General features: G+C 33.6%; 1 protein-coding gene across 1 annotated transcript; it reads left to right on the forward strand.

Annotated features, from left to right (window-relative positions):
* Nucleotides 1-3,280: 3,280 nt before the first annotated feature.
* LOC126878201 (arginine kinase-like) lies at nt 3,281-17,495 on the forward strand. Its single transcript, XM_050640760.1, has 4 exons — nt 3,281-3,784; nt 6,326-6,491; nt 14,495-14,796; nt 17,379-17,495. Exons 1-4 carry the CDS (start codon nt 3,281-3,283, stop codon nt 17,493-17,495), a joined length of 1,089 nt encoding a protein of 362 aa, XP_050496717.1.
* The last annotated feature ends 3,938 nt before the right edge of the window (nt 17,496-21,433 follow it).

The raw sequence follows: 21,433 nt of genomic DNA on the forward strand, positions 1-21,433 counted from the left end.
ATTTAGACTGCAAACACATCTCATGTGTACTCCTTAATTGCGGTTGTTAACTAATTCCTTTAAAAATATGCTGAAGGCACGAAGATTATTGTTAATCGCGGCTTCTGTATAACGAGGATATCTTGTGTTTCTTTCTCGAAACATGGTTATTGTACAGCACGTTCAACGGAAAGCGAAAGAAAAGAATATATTTTTGACATAATATCTATTTTGCATTACTAATTTCAAAAATTACAAAAGATTATAATTAATGAATTACAGTTAGAGACTCTACAAATAAATCTGTGCAAAAATTTTTGGGAAGAAATCATTTTCTTAGGAAAATTACATAAAAAGAACGATTTCGTTAAGTCATTTTATTTATGTCTCAAAATACGGTATAACATAATAAGTATCAACTTATTAATGGTTTTGAAGAAATCATTTTTAATATAATTTTCGTAAAGTGATTTCTTCAAAAAATTTTTCGCACAGATTTATAGGTGTCAAGACACGTTATAACTTTTATTTTAACTATTTTTTTTATATATTTTATCGTTTACGATTTATAAGCACTTACATAAAAGTGTCGGCTCGGATATGATGGTTGATTTCTCCATTAAAGTAAAAAACGGACATGAGAGAATTAAGGCTAATTTCTTAGGTAGGCCTAATGAACATCTGTGCAAAACTTCATGAAAATCGGCGTGTATCAGCCACTGGGGTTCTCTCGTTGGTACTCCATCGTCAAGAATTTCCTTAAAATCTTTTTAATTTTATAACGACGCGAAGCTCATATACAAATTACACTCATATATGCCATTATATATCGCATAGTCATTTGTTAACATATATACACATCCAGGATAAGTAGACGTTTTCTATAACATGAAATCATTTATATATGCACATTTCTTACAGCATAACCAATTATACAACATATGTAAACAAATTTCTATACGCAGATTTTTTTCACCTGTTAAAATAACACTTTGCACTTCCAACGGTACCACGACGAAAGAATTAAAATACAACTCTGTTTAACGTAAAACCACGATCCAATGTAACATCCAAATCGCAAATTATAAACGTCGACACAACGATTTACGGTTGCTGGAATGTTCGCACTTGCCGAAAGAACTTACATTTGACGAGGAGAAGGATGTTGGGGAGGGGTAAGAGGTATGCGGGCCAATGGTTTTTTGCGACGAGCGGGAAACGAGATTTCGCGGTCGCTCGGCGTCGAGATGGCAATGCCAGAAGCGTCGAGCGTCCGTCAAAATTCAGAATATTCACGTCGCCGTCGTGTAGGGCCCTTCTGGCGCATACCGCGAGCCTCGAGAGCGGCTCGCACAAAAAATATGTGTAATTAAAACTCGACGCTCCGGGGGATCCTCCGCGAACGCCGTGCGCCCGGGAAAAGGGAGAACATCGGGTATAGCAGAAAGAGAAAAAACGATAGAGAGACGTCCAGACAAGCCGCCACTAGCGCGAAGTTTACAGCACGGAATAATCAGCGGCTGAAGGATCGGCGACTGTAACGATTTCGGGTTGAGACTGGATAATCTCTGTCGGAAGTAAGTACTCACTAAGCGTTCAACGACGGTTAAGACCGAGATCGGACGTCTGGGATCCGATTTTTTCGGATACACAGGGTGAGTCGATATGAAATATTATGTAAAATAATTCGTTACATAAGCGATTTTCTCGAATAACGTCTTAGATGAGTTACGTTGAATTTGAAGGAATTTATCGGACGGATGCAATGTTATTTTCTAATATTTTAGATTTTCTGAGATATCTAGATGGTAAGGTAACATTCTCTACAGAAAAGTATTAACCTATTTATACGGAAAAGCCATTAGTTTAGCAGATATTTTAACTTTAATTTGTCAAATTCAATGCATGAGGGACAAGGAAAGACGAGAGGCGGCATTCTTGTGTTCACGTTGCCTTTGTTTTTTATACGTTAAATTTGACAAATTGAAGTTAAACTATATGCCAAACTAATGGAAAGGACAGAAATAGGTTAAAACCTTCTTATAAAGAATGTCCAACTGGATCGACTAATACTAGAAAAAATATACGCTGTCGTTTTAAGGACTCAAGATCAGGCTGATATCTCAGAAAATATAAGATATAAAAGAATAACATTGCGTCCATCCGATGAGTCCCTTGAAATGTAACATAATTTATTTAAAACGTTTTTGGATAAAACCAATAGGCAACAAGTTATTTTAGATAGTACATACTTCTTATTGACACATCCTGTATTTTCGTGGCTCAGATAGATATGACGACATCTTGTTCGTACGAGTTCATGTAATACTGCGACTCGGTATTCTTTGTCTATTTCCATGTCTATTTGCGTGGATGAGTGTCGATTAAAGTGAAAAAGAGATTGCGTTCTATCTTTATTCATTTTTTGAAGAGTTTGAGAGTTTTTTTTTAGTTTGAAGATACTGAATGATTGTAATGGAAGCGAAAGCTTTCTTTGTAAAAAATAGAAGGAATTGACTGCTATTTCAGAAATTTACCGTACATTTCCATTAGATATTACGGATATTGTAGATTTTATTTTTATTTTTATCCTCATTAGATTTTGGATATTTTCTAGATCTTATAGATCTTATAGGGAGATCTCGTAGAAATCTTGCAGATCTTTTCGCTCTCATTAATGAATCTTGTAAATATCTAGATTTAGTACACACACGTAGATCTTTCAATGTTATCCGTAATGAATATTCAAATTGTAGGATATTCCAACTTTTTCCTGCTATGCATAATCTTTTACTGATTTTGGTGTGACTAAAAACGTAAACTCTCGCTCTATCCTCTTTATTTAAAAAACAGTCACATTATATATACCATGTACTAAAAAGGAATCAGATAATAAAACTCTTTTCTTTCTCGTTCAATATTCCACTCCTATTCTGTTTTTAAATATCCATTATCTTACTAATTACAATACAATTTCCTTGTTTTTCCTTCTCTCGTATAAATGTCAAAGAGTTGAATCATACGGAAATACTACCTGCCAGCTTTCCTTATATAAAACATCTCCCCTCGCACCGGGTACAAAAATATCCCGAAAATTTCATCATCCGTTTCGCAAAGCTGTCGCTATTAAATTACCATGTTAGAACTTCCAACAACAATAAAACTCGAATTATACCTACAACTACGCCCCGACGCTATAATCCCAGCCCCTTATCCCTATTTCCTAAAACCATTTTCAGAACCAAATCCTTCGTCACTTTTCTTCTCCAACCCGGGCCAAGAGTAGCTATTCTAACGCAAGATGTGCGACAAACGGCTGTGTGCCTGCGAGAAGAAGACGATGCCGGGTTTCATGAACCCGAACGACGAGCGTGTGAAGGCCCTCGAACAAGCGTATGCGGAGTTCGCTCAAATCGATAGCAGGTCGCTATTGAAGAAACATTTAACGCAGCAGGTGTTCGATACGCTTAAGACACGCGTAACGAATACCGGCTCCACTTTGATGGACGTGATCCAATCGGGTTTAAAGAATCCAGATTCGGGCGTTGGTGTTTACGCGCCTGATCAGAACGCTTATGACGTGTTCGCTGCTTTGTTCGACCCAGTGATCGAGGAGTATCATATTAATTTCACATCGAGCGACGTCCATCCGGATTTGGATTGGGGAGAACCGGAGCAACTAGGAGATCTCGATCCCGAGGGACAATTCGTGATTTCAACGAGAATCCGTTGCGCCAGGTCGGTCAATGGGTATCCGTTGAATCCTACTATGACCAAATCCCACTACTTGGATTTGGAGGCAAAGGTACACCAAATCGAAAGGTTTGTTATAATTAGCAGACCGCGGATGTTTATTATATTTCATATTTTTACGAGCGTAATCAAACTTTAATTTAAATAGATATTTAAGTGGAAATTATGAGGAGCTATAATGTTTAATAGTTATCAGTATAGGGAATACATTGAATAGAGATTTGTTTTACCTGTTACACGACAAGATGATCAGCTAAATGAGATCATCTAAATATCTATTTTATTTGTGTTTTGTGAATGAGAAAATTTCTCAGGACAAAGTTAAACTATTTCAGGAAAGAACTTTTTCTCGAGGTCATTTTTTCACGCGATCTCAATGTTATCGGTATATTTCTAAGTGGAACTCTATATTTTTGTATCTACCAATTGACGCCTTTTAAAAAGTATTAAGGTACTTGCGTCTGAGAAGTTTAAAAGATATGTTAACCTTGATTCTGTAACACTTAACGTGTGAAAAACAAGGAAAAACGCAAAGTAATACTCCAGCGTTTATGTTTTCCTTGTCCTTCGTACACTACATTTGATGAAATTAAAATCGGAATATGTTTTAAACCATGTATTTTCCGACATAAGTACTTTAATACTTTTGTGTAAAGAATAAAAAATCACATCTACTAGCGTAGAAAGATACATAGGGTTCTATTTAAAAAAATACCGATGAAATCTAAGAAAGATAAACTCGAGAAAAATTTTTTCCATGTATCTCTTGAAATAGTTTAACTTTTTCCGGAGAACTTTTTTCATACAATCGTAAATAAGACAGATATTTAGGTGGTCTCATTTAGCTGAGACACTCTGTATATTATAACAAATACCTTGGATATTTTATATAATTTTTCGTGCTATGTATATTCTATACATTCTTGTTTGTAATTGCGAATGTTTCTGCAATTTTACATTTTCGTGAACATAAGTATAAAAATAAGATCTAAATAGACATTCGTTTCACCTATTAAATATCATGAAGCTGTGCTTTGGATATTTTGTATAACTTTACACGGTATATTCTATGTATTCTAGCATCGTAAAACTACCCATAAATCAAGCCTATTAAATTACTTACATTTTGTAATATGAACAGAGATTTGTAATATGAACTTGGTTTTTAATTGTGGAACAGTCGCTGAAAGGAAAATCATTAAGCCTTTGGATTTTCGTTTTGCATGGTAGTGGTAAAAAGGAATTTCGAGTTTTTTCGAAAGCGTAAATTCATGGAACAAGAGATAAAGTGTAGACGACTAATGCGCACAATGTTTTTTAGTTTTTGGAAATCGAAAGAGAGACCAGAGTTAAGACGTAACATATAGCTCATATACGGGATTTAAAAAATGTAGAAAATCACCAAAGAGTAGTACTGTTAGTAGCATTTTGTTCAAAAACGATATTAATATCGTACTCGAATTTAGTAATAGAATGAAAATTGCACGAATATTGTGCATATTTATTGTGCCAAAGAGAATGCCGTAGAATTTCCAACGTTTCAAACAAAAAGTACGGGAAACGAAGGAATGTAGATTCCCATTCAGTTTTATGCGAGCTACACGGCAGACAAATAATATACTTCCTGATACAATGCAGATGAACAACCTGAAGTGTTCAAACGGACATTTCACATATTATTTCGCATGAAGCGAGAAGGTGGGCAAATTGCATGATTAGTTTTAGTGTTTGTAATACGGACACCATTTTTCCATGGTAAACGATGTAAAGAGGAAAGCAGTTTAGATCGTGGTTTTATTAATTGGATATTAAGATTTTGGATATTAAAAGTTTCTAGAATTTTTACATATGGGGGAATAAAACAGACAGAACATGAATTCTGTTTTTAATTTTTGCTACTGTAATTTTATTCCAGCGTTACATTCGTAACTTAATGTCGATAAAAAAAAGTAATGAAATTTGCAACACTTTTATTCGTTTTCGCGTAAAACTGAATTCCCCACTTGTACACCATAAACATCTATAAGCAAGGCCCCTATTTAAACTCATTTTTCTTCCAATTCTGCTTACCAAACGGGAACAAAAAGGGAGCGAAGTAAACTCTTTAGCTAACACAGTGCACTTCTTTCAATTCGTCAACGCGCCAACGAAAAAATCCATCAAAAAAAAAAAAAAAAAAAAAAAAAAGAAAAAGAGGAGAAAAAAGAAAAAGGGGAGAGGATTGGTGGGAAGAAAGAAGGAAAATAACCCGGAAGAAAGGGTAAAAACACAGAGAGATAGAGAAACGGAAGAACAAGGTCTATGTCTTTACGGTTACACGGTTGGTTAACGCGTTAGAAAAGTTAAATCAAGCCGCACAATGTGCACGTAGCTAATTGATTTCTGCTGGCACGAAAAATCCACTCGTTTCGTTAAAGCGTATAATTGCTTTTTATAATCGCATTTTACCTGCTTTGTTGTCGACTGGAGACAACTTGACTATATAAATCGCCACGAAAAAACTACTGCGATGTCCTTTTCCAATCTATTTACGCAGCACATCTCTTCCGTTATACTTTCGTTTCTCTCAGTTCGTTCTTTCTTTCATCTTCAGGTACAGCAAGCCTTACGCTCGTTAGATGGCGACCTGAAAGGGACTTATTACAGTCTGGCCGCGATGGACAAAGAGACGCAACAACAACTGATAGACGATCACTTTCTGTTCAAGGAGGGTGATCGATTTTTAGAGGCAGCCAACGCCAATAGGTTCTGGCCAAGCGGTGAGTAATGATCGTTCCCCTTTTATACCTCTGCGCTAACTTTCCTCAAACTTTAGCAGATCGATCGCCATAGCTTTTAAACCTGTCTGAAATTTATCTTCCGTCACTGCCTTCGTCGAATCTTGTTGTGGCAACTGCATCCTCGAAAAGCGATTCGACGATGCTTCGGCTCCACAGGACGCAGATTAATGAGCCTGATGGAGTTGCAACTTTTAATTTTATTTAAGCACGATCCGCGCCAGATGTGCCCTTCAGCGTGTCGGTAATTAGATCGTAAGCTGGAGCAAAGGTGCTTTGTGAGGATATTTGTTTGGGTTTATCAGGCTTCTTTGTCTACTCCAAGATACTCCTACAAAAGCTAATCAATTTTCAATCTAACACTTTTCTGATCATTCTTAAGTCACGTGGAAACCTTGGTAACTGGACAATTTTTCTATTCCTTTTTCATTTCGAGGAAGAACTTAAACGAAGGAGGCTTACAGTGGATTACATTGTTTGATATTTCGTGCTTCCGACAGTGATCTCATTTATCGAAGATATAGAAGACATTTCAATCGAAAGACGTACAGTTACTTTGGAAAAATTTGTAAACTGTTTCAAAGGATATTCGAATAGGTTTGGAAATGGAGATTCTTAAACTGCTGTACAGAATGTTTTTAACTCTTAGCAATGGTCAAAATATCTCTCTCGTGTATTTGGTATGTCGTTTCGTGGTGTACCAGATAGTAGGAGGCTCGATGTACTGCGATAAATAGTACATAATATAGAAAGTGTACTAAATAGTAGTGTATACTCGTAAAATATCATTTTCTCGAATAAAACTTTAATCGGACGATTTCTTTGAAATATAGAGGTATTTAATCAAAATAATTTCCACGCTATTTCAATTTTTCCATAACCATCATGAAATGTTAAATTTACGTTATCGACAATATTTGCAACACATTTCCCGTGTTTATAATAAAGAAGGATATTAAACGAATATTTTCATGGTTCGTGAAAAGCAATAACGATAATAAAAATCTTGTTTGCATTCAATACGCGTGTATTATAGCAAATTTCTTTTTCAATGTGGGGAATAATGACGGTAATAATTGACAATAAGAGAAAATGAGCGATATTAAGCAATCAAACACTGGGGAAACGAGGTTTCATATGAACCAGGCTAATACAATGTAAGTTGTTTAATAGGAACTGAGGTGAGCGAATTCAGAATAACCTGAAATCGTTCGCGAAGCAATTCCCTTAATCTGTGCTCCCAGTCAGCTTTAAACTTGAAATTACTTCTAAGCATCCCGATTGGTATTAACCTTCCATTCGTTGTTCTAAAAATTTTTCTCTGCTTAATTCTAGGTAAACGCAAACTAGACAATGTTCGAGGAAAATGAAAGTATAGCGTACGAATAAATAAATTTGACCAATCCGATGACTAATCAGGAATATATATTAAATTATGATCATCACTATCTACATTTTACCATTTATTCACCCTATGAAAATTCAATTTACCATTTGTTTTTGCTAAATGTATGAAGATAGTAAACACTAAAAGTTCATAGCGTTCAAGTAATTTAACAAATAAATGAACGATGTAAGTGCCGAAATTAAAAGAGAAATACATTTCTCATTTTTATTTGAATTTATATTTTTTAATTTTTTAACATTCACTTCGGCATAATAAGTAATTAATATCGTAATACTAATACTAAATTTAACATTAATATTGAATTGCAGTATATAAATACACTAATATGATATACAGCGTATTATAACATTAGCATCAATATCATTATAACAAAGTACTAGTATTCTTTGTACTGAATCAGACTAGAAAACGTTGTCAACGATACAGGACAATTATTCCATTCTGAGGTTATAATCGTATTCGAGGCAATAATCAGTTAATTGATTTTTCGTGGGAAAATTCCGATTCGTCTTGTTCGCCGGCTTGAGGATCATCGCAGTTCGAGTAAAACATTCAATTACAATGCCGCAAGTTCCTTCAGCTCGTTTGAAAACATTAATCCACGGTAAGCCGAATGCTCGAAATTGGGCGGTTCAAGTTTAAACGAAGATTAAACCGAAAGTTTCTGGGATTAGAGGGAACCCGTTGGTAGATGGGTTAGCGAAATGGCGGCTTGACAAGCGTCACGACCGGTCCAGCTGTTTGTTGATTTTCATCGCGATTCTCTCTTGCCCGTACAAAAACAGTTCAATGCTTCCAGTGGATTTTCAATCAATCATCCTGAGGACCGTAAAAACGGGCCGTTTCACGGGATAAATTGTAAAAGAGCGGAATCTGATTTAAAACGAAAATATCGTTAAACGGCGGGATTGTTATTTACCGGATTTGATATAAAAACATGTTACGATAAAGATCGTTATTTATATTTTTCGGTATATTTCTAGTTAGTTTGGAAAAGTATTCGGTTTTGATTAAGTTACGTGGCCCGCAGAGGATGATATAAGGTTCGAATTATTCAGAATGGAGCGACAACTGTTGCCTCGAAATGCAGAAACGAAAGTTTTCTGAATATGTAATCCGTATACTTTTGACGTACTAATTTGTGGTACATTCACGATGGAAATTAGTATATTTTCGTAGAAGCCTCGACATAGATTTTGCACCTGTCACTTTATTCGATCTCTAATTTGTTGGTATTTTACAGAACAATGGTTTCCGAGCGATCAAATTGGTCGAGAGTTTTCTCTCCGTTTTGATAGTGATCTCGCTATGTTTTATATATAGCGTTTCCTATATATAAAACGTAATAATATTGGCCATAAAAGTTAGAAGCATCTAGTACTATTATGTTACTTACCGAAAGAAGCAAAAAGATCTCAAGTCCTAACAAACGTGGGTCCAAGTAACCGTTCGTTTCGGACCTACAAGATGTTTTTCACTTTAAGTCTCTAAGACAATACTTAAACGCAACTTTTACCAGAAGGTAGTCTCGTTTGTCCAACTTAAATCACTTGGACCTCTATATGGGAGGACATTAAAAAATTATAGTATATAGAAATAAGAGATATAAGCTGCTATCAAGAAATAAGTAAAATGCCAGTGATTTTTGAGCATGTGTATGTTTCTATGCGAAAACAACGTGGAAATGTGTGTTGAAATGAACAGGGGTATATTCAAAATATGCGGCAGAGGTAATGTATCACTAACAAAAACATCTCGTAACTCCAAAACGAATGGTTTTCCGACTCGTGTTCATGAAGACATTGTTTGCTTGTTTTAATGAATACTACATATCCCTAAAGCTTGTCCCTAACATTTTAGGAAACTTTATATACAGTAATCATAGCTTGTGGTTTTCCAATATTATTGTATTGATACGCGGAATAGTACGCATAACTATCATTGTACATATCTTCCAAGTCCAGAGGCCTAATTATTAAGTCCACTGAATGGGAAGTTGTTGAATTCGCCAACTCCGCAGTGTCCAAGATCTTACACCTCTATCACGATGAACAATTCATTTCCCAGTAAAGTGAAATGTAGACGATTTATAATTGGCAGAATCAACAGCGCGACAACGAAAAACTAACGCTTTTCGAATATCTAATGGTAGAACCTGTAGAGCGTAGTCAGAAGCTTCAAAACTTCGAGTATCTCTCTATATTTCTATAAATTAAATTAAAAATCAACTCATCCTCTCGAGATGAAAAATCTCATTTCTACGATTCAGAGTTTAATTAAAAATCTTAAAAGCTCAGCGTTTCTTACGAACATTATCTTTGTTGCCATTAGCAGATGTGATTTGAAGTTCCAATAGTTCCATGGAAATTTAAAACCAAGCTGAATCGGTACGAAGTGTACAACTTTCTGTGTACTTCCACCCTAATTCTTCACAGAGTTAAAGATTATCGTCGGTCTGAATCGAAATACAAACCGATGGCATTGGCATTCTTGTGGGTCCCCGTAGCTTGCCAGAAAGTCGACGAAGGGTTTCGTGATTAAGTGAACTTGCATTAGCGATTTTCATCATGATGGCCTTGGGAAATCTCTTTGCTGCCGAGATTAAACGGCTCAACAGGGTTAAAGTATATTAAAGAGACCAGGCCATGTACAAGAGAGAATCAGCCGCCATTCGAAGGGAGTTTTCAAAGCTAACCAAAGAGGTTTCCTCCTCTTATTGTGAATACCTCGCCAATGTAACTTATTGCATTTTAGCACGGTCTTTGTCAACACAATTGCTGATTATATTATCATAAACTGTCAGCGCGAGGACGTATTGTGGTAGAAAGTCTTTAGCTTTGTCCTTCAGTATTTAACACCGAGGTGTTTTCTACAATATAATGGAGTCTCTAAGTGTGTTTATTCCGAGTAAACGCTAAATCTTGAGAAGAAATAGTTTTAGGCGGCAAATCTTCGAATGGTTACAAAAACACCACTTGACTTGGTAGGGACTTGGTGATCGGAAACGTTTCTTAAGATTTGTAAGAATCGTAAATACGATTTCTTAAGAAATATTGAATCTAATTCTAAAGTTGCAATATCTCCTTATTCGGAGAAATATTGATTATGTGATTCAAAATAATTGATACTCCAGCTTTTTTGAATGATTTTTTGTTCTCGCCCTCCCCCCGAAGTCTTAACTAATAATTTAAATTGCTCATCATCATTCTTTTTGGAAAGAAGAGAAGCATTATAAATAGATAAATACACATAATAAATATATTTTTTTCGAATAATACAATAAGGACATACATGTATGAGGATTTCGTAGTTGCATGGAGATCCGAGGACCACCGCAGGCTAAAAACCGCTGTTCTATACGATTTCTTTTTATCATCGTGCTCGTATGAAGAAGTTTCTTCGGAGATGTAGCCGAATAATTTTTTAATAAAGTAGGTTTTGTTATTTCGTATTTAGTATCTTAGAAGTATCTTAAAATTTTTTTCTTCTTGTTTCTTTTAAATAATCTCACATGCATATACATATTCTGTAATATTTAAGGTGACATTATAAATATATTTCAGCATTTTCAATAAATATATGAATCAGGTGGAACCATAGACGAGTAACACCCTAAAAAGAATATTGCAAAGGAATTTTCTACAACACCGTATATTCTTCGAATGAACAAAACTCTTCTTATTGTCGATAAATAATTATATCATTTTATTTTATATTTAATTCGTTATCACGTTGTTTATTCTCCAAATAACACGACCATTCGTTTGATGCGCGTGCAAAATTATCATCACAGAGGCTGCGCTGTGTTCAGATGTTTCAAACGAATATAATCGAACATTTCATTTCCGTCTTTCGATTGTCCTCGTGCAGATAATTGTCGCTTTTGTTCCTTTGAACCGCACTAGATAACAGATTGCCTTTGTGACTGACCACCGTTGCTTGTTATTTACGAACGCTCGTTGCCGTTCGATCAAATTATTTTTCTCCCTTTCAGCTCACGTCCCTCGAAGAATCGTATTACGATCGCGTCCATTTTGTTTTCATACATTGGTATTACTACGTACCAAGAATATTTTTAGTCCAAGTTTAACGTGAAACTAATAAATAGACGCCTCGAATCCATATAGAAATATACACATATTTCGAATGATTTGCTCCATAACCTCAATCGTAAAATATGAAAGCGTATACAGGATGATTCATTGTGAACTTTTGATGTAATTGTCTTCCAAGTTACGTTCGTTATACATGTACTCGTCATTCGAAGAAATATTTCCTCTATAATTCAAATTGTAAGATAAGGAAGCATGCATGAGAGGTTCCATTATAATCTTACGACGTGTTTGTCTTTCGAATTATGGTCGTTATATATTCGGTATTAGAAGAACTGTTTCAAGCAAAATTTGGTTTTTGCACGGACAATATTGTCTAAGCAATATTTTTGAGATTTTAAGGTCATGATCATTTCTAAATGAAACGAAATTACTTGAAATAAAATTAATCGTTTTCTTGTTTAAATGAGATCACAATTTACTTTTAGAACTACACGTACTTTATAGTAATTCATTGTACGAAAAATCAAAAGCAAGAGACAAGAATATTCGATAGTACACAGATATATTACACAGGTGTATTACACAATACATAGTATATACAGATTTTTCTACTAATGTTTAACTTTGCGGAGGGGTTCGTCGAGAAATTGCAGGTGTAAATACTACGATGTTCGTCACTTGTATTACTTTCCTTCACAGCCTCTCGATCGTAGCTGAATTACTTTTTGAAGTTGATAATATTTCTGTATCTGTTATATCGTATAATTGTCTTAAGGTTGCGACAGGTTAAACGGCTAAGAAAAGAAGCCGACTTTCTCGAAGTACGAACGATTTGTCGCACATCAAAACAAAGGTGAGTACTATTTTTATAAAATTTGATGCTCTCCCATCGCTGCTAACGACAACATACATCAATTAATTTATACGAAAAATTTCATAAGTTAAATTTGGATAGGAATACAACTTCCAACTTTCCTCTTAGAGATGCTAACATTGTTACGTTATAAGCAACTCAAAATGTCGTTTCAATTCCTGTCAATATCACGTGAACTGTGATTTTATACGCGTTATGTTATTTAGAAAGGGAGCTAATAATATAGTAGTATAGTATAGTATAATATAGTATTATAGTAGTATAATATAGTTTTAGTATAATATAGTAGTATAGTTTACGCGATGGGCATTGACTCAATCATAGACGCTAGCCGAACAAAAAAAGAAAACTATTTTTCCATAATTATCGAAATCAAACATAATCCAGAAAATTAAATATTCTACGTATTTATTTATTTTTTCAATATTTATTGATTAATTGTACGACTTTCGTGTATTCTTAAAAGTATTTTTAAAAGTATTTCTGAAAATATGCTGGATAGGGAAAAATATATTTTGGAAGCCAAATGGTTAGCGCAGCCGTTTATAAAACTATTCGAGGAATATCCGTACTTATTCGTATTTACAGTCTTTTCGCTGTTTTCATGTATATCTCTCTTCCATGATACCTACTCAAAGGGTAAATCCAGTGCCGATTTAAAGATAATCGAATGTGGTTTGGTTACGACATGCGTTTCCATTTGCCTTAGGCATCGCGGGATTGAATTATTAATATTCCATTCTGGTTGTGACGCACATGCGGCCCTGTTTACAAAGAACAACGTAAGAAAACCGAGAAATTGCGCGGCGAAAAGGAAATTTTCTTCCGTATCGAATATTTAGCTCGGTTTTTACGTTCCAGTGTTTCAGTCGGATGAATAGAAATTCGATATGAAACACTGTCAACTGGTACAGTCTACTATATTATAAAATTTATCGCGCGAGGTGTACATATAAAGCAATACATAAATAACCATTAGCCATAAACAAAATTTACCTAAAAACTACGTTTCCTCAAATTTTCACTATTATTGCAGCATATCATAATTTTAATTTAAAGAGTTGGAACCCCTTCTTTACGTTTCATTGTGCAGTAATCATTTTCAAAATTTTTAATCACACACGATGCTCACACAGAAGAAAAAAATTTCTTTTCTCGACGCTGTTATCGCAGTATATCGTAATTTTAATTTACAAAGTTGGAACACCGTTTTTACGTTATAGTGGGCGGTAATAATTCTTAAAATTTTTAGTTATACACAAAACTCACATAAAACCACTTTTTCCCAAATTTGACGACACCGTTATTGCAGCATAACTTCCCTTTTTTTTACGTTTCACTGGACGGTAACGATTCTCAAAATTTTTAACCGTACACGGAACTCAAACGAAACCACCTTTTTTCAAATTTTACGACGTTGTTATCGCGGCATATTGTAATTTTAATTCACAGCGAAAGGATTAATATTAAAGAAGATATCATCACGAAATTATAAATCCTACGATATATATCGAATCTCACAAAGAAAGATCCACGATCTGCTAACTAAAGCGGCCGAGTCTCTTTTCTGAAACTTTAAACTTTAAACGAAGAAGAAACAAAACCCTACCCTTCTTTCCTCGTTACCCGCTCGCTATCCTATTTCCAGGCAGAGGAATATTTTTTAACGAGGCAAAAACTTTTCTCGTCTGGTGCAACGAGGAGGATCACATGCGTCTGATATCGATGGAAAAGGGTGGCAATCTGTCGTCCGTATACTCCAGGCTTGTTAAAGCGGTTACCGAAGTCGGGGAGGAAATACGATTCTCGCGGCACCGTCGGTTCGGCTTCCTCACATTTTGCCCGACCAACCTGGGGACAACCATCAGGGCCTCTGTTCATATCCGCCTTCCCAAATTGAGCGAGAATTATGCGAGATTCGAAGAAATCGCGAACATGTACCATCTTCAGGTGAGAAATAATATCGATCCTACTCTACTTTTTTTCTTTTTCTACCTTTCTTATTTGATCGTTAAAGAAACTAGTCTACTTTACATATAAATGACAGGATTTGAATAATCCTCTTTATTCCAAACAGAATTTGAATAGTCTTCTTTTTCTATTGCAAGGTTCTTTATTTTTATTTCATTCTTCAATAACAAAATTGTGAACTTCTGAAGGAACGTTGTAATGGAAGTTAGTGGTATATTTATTTCATCAAGAAGGGATAAAAAGAATCCTTCGATTTTCAATGTTGAAAATGTAGTTTTAACTATTATTATTATTATTAATGGGAGTCGGATATTTCTAAGGATTTCGCGATATTTCACATGAAGAATATGACAAACGTGATAAATCTCCACAATTATATTCATTGTAAAGAAAGGACTGCATTACGTACGTAAATGAATAGGATCATGCGACGTTTATCTTCTTTCACGTAAATGTTTTACGTAGAAATGCGCACATTTTTCATTACAAAAATATGTAATCATTTTTTCTAGTACGTAAGTAGTATGTTCGAATAATCTCAACGGTGTATCAAAGAAATGCAAATTAAACGTACGATACAATGACTTCTGAAACTGTTATGATAGCGCAATTACGAGACACATAAACAAATAATTTTGAGAAAATATCTTCAACAAAGTTTCGCAGTTTAATCAGTTCAAATAAATTTAACGATATAGATAATGCGTTAAAAAAATCGATTTTAGATTGATCGGTCACGCGGCCGTTATGAGTTGCAAAATTATAAATGGGTAAACAGAGACATAATTCCATGGTTCCACGTAATTATCATTATCGAACGTTAGTCATCTTTGAAATGCTAATGAAATGAAAAGCAACAAGTATTCCTTCGGCCCGGGATCAATGCTAATCGTTCGTACGAAATATTTATATCTTTTGCGCTGAGCGAAGCGGCGATGATGCTTATACAAATCCCAAATGTATACAACATAAACTATAGTTATGGATGAGCACGTACAAATAAGTACAGTTATGAATATTCCCAGCTTACAGGGGAAATATTTGAACTGGATCTTCGCTGTCTACGGGCGAAGAATCTACGAAACGTAAAAACACATAGTTTTACTTACTACGCGAGCTTGTTTATTTTCCTTTTTCCTTTTCAGTTTCAGGTTTATTGTATCTTTTTTCCCTTTCCGCGCGTTTCCTTTTCTTTTTTTTTTATATTCTATTCCACGCGAACGTGTAGCAGGATTTTATTAAATTTCACTGCCATCCCATGAATAACTATAGCGCGATTAAAAGTGACAAAATACGCCTGATTCTTCGCAGCAAATATCAAGCTGGAGAAAGAACAACGCGTGCCGAGCGGATTTTAGTCCCGAAGCGTGCATTTTTGAACGCGAGAGAATTTGACTTTGAACGAACTTCCTTCGCAGTTCTAATTTTTTGGAGCCTTATTATTGGCCTCAGCTTATTTAATCCATCTGTGGATTTGGTTTATTGGACGGATTGTAATTGATTCATAATACGTGCAGTACATCCTTCTGCGGTGTCAAATTAAATGATGGTAAAACAATGATCATAAGAGTAATATAACTTTATTATACTTGTAGTAACATTATATGGATATACAAAGAAATAAAACACGATATTGGTACTAATTAAAGAATATTAAAATGAACTCAAACCTCGTGATTATTAAATTTAACTCCGAGAGACAAGAATAATATAATTTTTAAAATATTCGGAGTTCCATAACGTTCTGGCCAATTTCATCATATTTCTCTTCATTCTCATCATATTTGCTTTGAAAATCGTAGTCATAACATCAATCGCTAAATTTTAGCTTTCGACTCGAAAAGCCGAGTTGATTGCATGCCACGAGTATATAATTAATTATTTGCACACTACCTCCTTAAGAAAATCTAGAATGTTCACCTATCCTCTTAATACTAAAATTGAAAAATTTAATTTACTTGAATTTTCAATTCGTCGTATTATCACGTCGAACGATGACATTATACCAAATGTTGCGTTGAACGTTATAATTAGATCGGTATCGTGAACTTATTTTACTAGAAAATTGACTGAAAAATTAAACATTACAATTAAATTGTAAATGATAAATATATGGTCGCATGAATTTTCCTATTTTCATTAGTTTTATTCAATATTTCATTTTGTTGTAACTTGTTTGATGTATGATCGAATATTAATAAGCCATTAATATACGCATATTTACGTAATTGTATGCGAATAAATAGATTTTCCGCGCAAAATTAGTAACATTTTAAATCGAGAGAATTATTCGCTCGCACGTCATATGTGTCATTACTCAAATAATTATCAAGTAATTTTCAGGTCATTCTTCATGTACACGCGAAAGAATGAAAATTTATTGAAATAACATGATTGGAATAATTTATAATGAACATCGAATAATTATTCACTGGATAAATCATTCGATCGAAATATCATTATTTAATCCACTACCTTGAGTAAATATTTCTTCCATGCCATTTAAGATACCTTTCAAATTCTAAACTAGATTGATAGATAATCCTTCCGTATTATTATAGATAGACGGATTAGTAAATTTATTAATGAAACATAATCCCGTAAGGGCAAGAAGTAGTAATATTGTTAGTAAGGGATATAACGTTGCTAACTCAATAGAAGTTGTAGAAACAGCATAAACTAGATAAGACAACGTAAGAAGATAAAATACTAATTAAATGTCTAAAATCATACTAAAATTAATATCGCGATTTGCAACAGTGAATATACCAGTAATATACGAAATTATTATATACTTATTTTTGTTAAAATATATTATGTAACATTGTATTACGATATATTATATTAAGTCGTATTATAACACATTATACTATATTACATTATACGTTATACTATATTACGTTGTACTATATTACAGTATACTATGTTACTATACTATATGTATTCTATTACGCTATATAATATTACAGCATACCATATTGCTTTGTATTACGTTACGTTACTCTATATTATGTCATATTATATTACGTTATATTATATTACGATGTACTGTATTACGTTATACTATATAACCTTATATTACATTACGTTATATTGTATTTCGTTATATTATATTACATGTTATTGTATAACGGTATATTATATTACGATATATTATATTGCCTTATACTGTATTATGTTATGTTGTATAATGTTACATTATATTACCGTATATTATACTACATTATGTTACATTGCGTTATATCATATCACGTTATATTATACTACGTGGTATTGTATAATGATGCATTATATTAAATTATATTTTATTACATCATATTACATTATATCATACCACGTTATGTTATATAACGTTCTACCATAATACGAGCGCAGTAGGAACATCTATTGACGACAAAGGGATAAAGTGAATAAACAGTGCAGTTGTCAGTAAGCAGACGTCAGTAGGAGACATGAGAGGAGAGTTGTGAAGAATTCGCGAATCAAGTTAATAAACGCAAAGTTGAAGAAACCACCGACTATTCATTTTGCACATTTCATGTTATACACCGCAGTCATATTGTATTACGTTTTATTATATTACCACATATTATACCATAACACGTTATAGTATGTTAATATACAGGGCAGTTAGTAACTGGTGGTACAAGCGGAAAGGGGGTGATTCCACACGAAGAAAGAAGTCGAAAATATAGAATAAAAATTATTTTTTTTATTTTTTTTTTCGTTACATTTTCCATCGAGACAACGATCTATAGTGAGGTCCGTCATAAAGTACCGCACGCGTACCGAACGAAAATTCAAGTTGATATTCTCGAAAACAAAGCCACAAACGAAAAATATTTATTCTATATTTTCGACTACCTTTTTCGCGCAGAATCATCCCCTTTCCGCTTGTACCCCCAGTTACCAACCACTCTGTATATTGCAATAAAACACACTACGTGGCATTGCATTACATTAACTTATATTACGATATATGGTATAGTGGTATTGTAATAAGTTACATTATCCTACTTTAAATTAAACAACGTTATATTATATTACGTGGCGTTACATCAAATTACGATATAGGGTACTACATTATATAACAATACGATATATAGTAATACATTAAATAGTAATACGATATATCGTATGACGTTATGACGTAATACGTTATATACTATAACGATAGATCGTATTACGTTATAACGATAGACCATACAACGTAAAACGATATAAGGCTATAGTATATAACGAAATACGTTATATCGATTTACCATACAATGTTACATTATATAACGTAATACTCAACAACGATATACCATATCACGTTATGTTATAAAACGTAATACGTTATAACGTTATACTACATTACGTAATACGTTATAGCGCTATACCATATAACGTAATACGTTATAGCCTTATACCATATAACGTAATACGTTACAACGTTATACCATATGACGTTATACCATATAACGTAATACGTTATAACGTTATACCATATGACGTTATACCATATGTCGTTATACGTTTTAACGTTATACCATATGACGTTATTCCATATAACGTAATACGTTATAACGATATACCATATGACGGTATACCATATAACGTAATACGTTATAACAATATACCATATAACGTTATACCACATAACGTAATACGTTACAACGTTATACCGTATGACGTTATTCCATATAACGTAATACGTTATAACCATATACCATATGACGTTATACCACATAACGTAATACGTTATAACGTTATGCCATATAACGTAATATGTTATAACGTTATACCATATGACGTAATACCGTATAACGTAATGCCAAATGACGTTATACCATATATCGTAATACGTTATAACGATATACCATATGACGTTATACCATATAACGTAATACGTTATACCGTTATACCATATGACGTTATACCATATGTCGTTATACGTTTTAACGTTATACCATATGACGTTATTCCATATAACGTAATACGTTATAACGTTATGCCATTTAACGTAATATGTTATAACGTTATACCATGTGACGTAATACCGTATAACGTATTGCCAAATGACGTTATACGATATATCGTAATACGTTATAACGATATACCATATGACGTTATACCATATAACGTAATACGTTATACCGTTATACCATATGACGTTATACCATATGTCGTTATACGTTTTAACGTTATACCATATAACGTTATTCCATATAACGTAATACGTTATAACGTTATACCATATGACGTTATACCATATAACGTAATACGTTATAACGTTATACCTTATGCCGTTATACCATATAACGTAATACCTTACAACGTTATACCATATGACGTTATTCCATATAACGTAATACGTTATAACCATATACCATATGACGTTATACCACATAACGTAATACGTTATAACGTTATACCATATGACGTTATACCATATGTCGTTATACCATATAACGTAGTACGTTATAACGTTATACCATATGACGTTATACCATATAACGTAATACGTTATAACGTTATACCATATGACGTTATACCATATAACGCAATTCGTTATAACGTTATAAAAAATAAAGTAATACGTTATAATGTTATACCATATGACGTTATAGCATATAACGTAATACGTTACATCGTTATACCATATGACGTTACACCATATAACGCAATACCATATAATGGGCTACCATATGACGTTATACCATATAACGTGAAACGTTATAACATTATTCCATATGACGGTATACCATATAACGTAATACGTTATAGCGTTATAATATATAACGTAATACGTTATACCATATATCGTAATACGTTATAACGATATACCGTATGACGTGATACCACATAACGTAATTCGTTATAATGTTATACCATGTAACGTACTATGTTACAACGTTATACCATATAACGTATTACGTTATAAAGATATACCATATAACGTTATACAATATAACGTAATACGTTTTTACGTTATACCATATAACGTATCACGTTATAAAGATACACCATATAACGTTATACCATGTAAAGTTCTACGTTATAAGGTTATACCATATGACATAATCCCATATAACGTAATTCGTTATAACGTTATACCATGTAACGTAATACGTTATAGCGTTATATCATATGACGTTATACCATATAACGTAATAGGTTATAACGTTATACCATATGACGTTATTCCATATGTCGCTATACCGTATAACGTAGTACGTTACAACGTTATACCATATGACGTTATTCCATATAACGTAATACGTTATAACGTTATACCATATGACGTTATACCATATGTCGTTATAGCATATAACGTAATACGTTACAACGTTATACCATATGACGTTATACCATATAACGTAATACGTTATAACGTTATACCATATGACGTTATACCATATGTCGTTATACGTTTTAACGTTATACCATATGACGTTATTCCATATAACGTAATACGTTATAACGATATACCATATGACGGTATACCATATAACGTAATACGTTATAACGATATACCATATAACGTTATACCACATAACGTAATACGTTACAACGTTATACCATATGACGTTATTCCATATAACGTAATACGTTATAACCATATACCATATGA

This window comes from Bombus huntii, chromosome 2, assembly GCF_024542735.1.
Source record: "Bombus huntii isolate Logan2020A chromosome 2, iyBomHunt1.1, whole genome shotgun sequence".
Classification (NCBI taxonomy): domain Eukaryota; kingdom Metazoa; phylum Arthropoda; class Insecta; order Hymenoptera; family Apidae; genus Bombus; species Bombus huntii.

Coding starts and splice junctions, on each gene's coding strand:
- LOC126878201 (XM_050640760.1), top strand. CDS start 3,281: ATGTGCGACAAACGGCTGTGTGCCTGCGAGAAGAAGACGATGCCGGGT. Junction 3,785..6,325: donor ACTTGGATTTGGAGGCAAAG/GTACACCAAATC, acceptor TTTCATCTTCAG/GTACAGCAAGCCTTACGCTC. Junction 14,797..17,378: donor CGAACATGTACCATCTTCAG/GTGAGAAATAAT, acceptor GTATTATTATAG/ATAGACGGATTAGTAAATTT.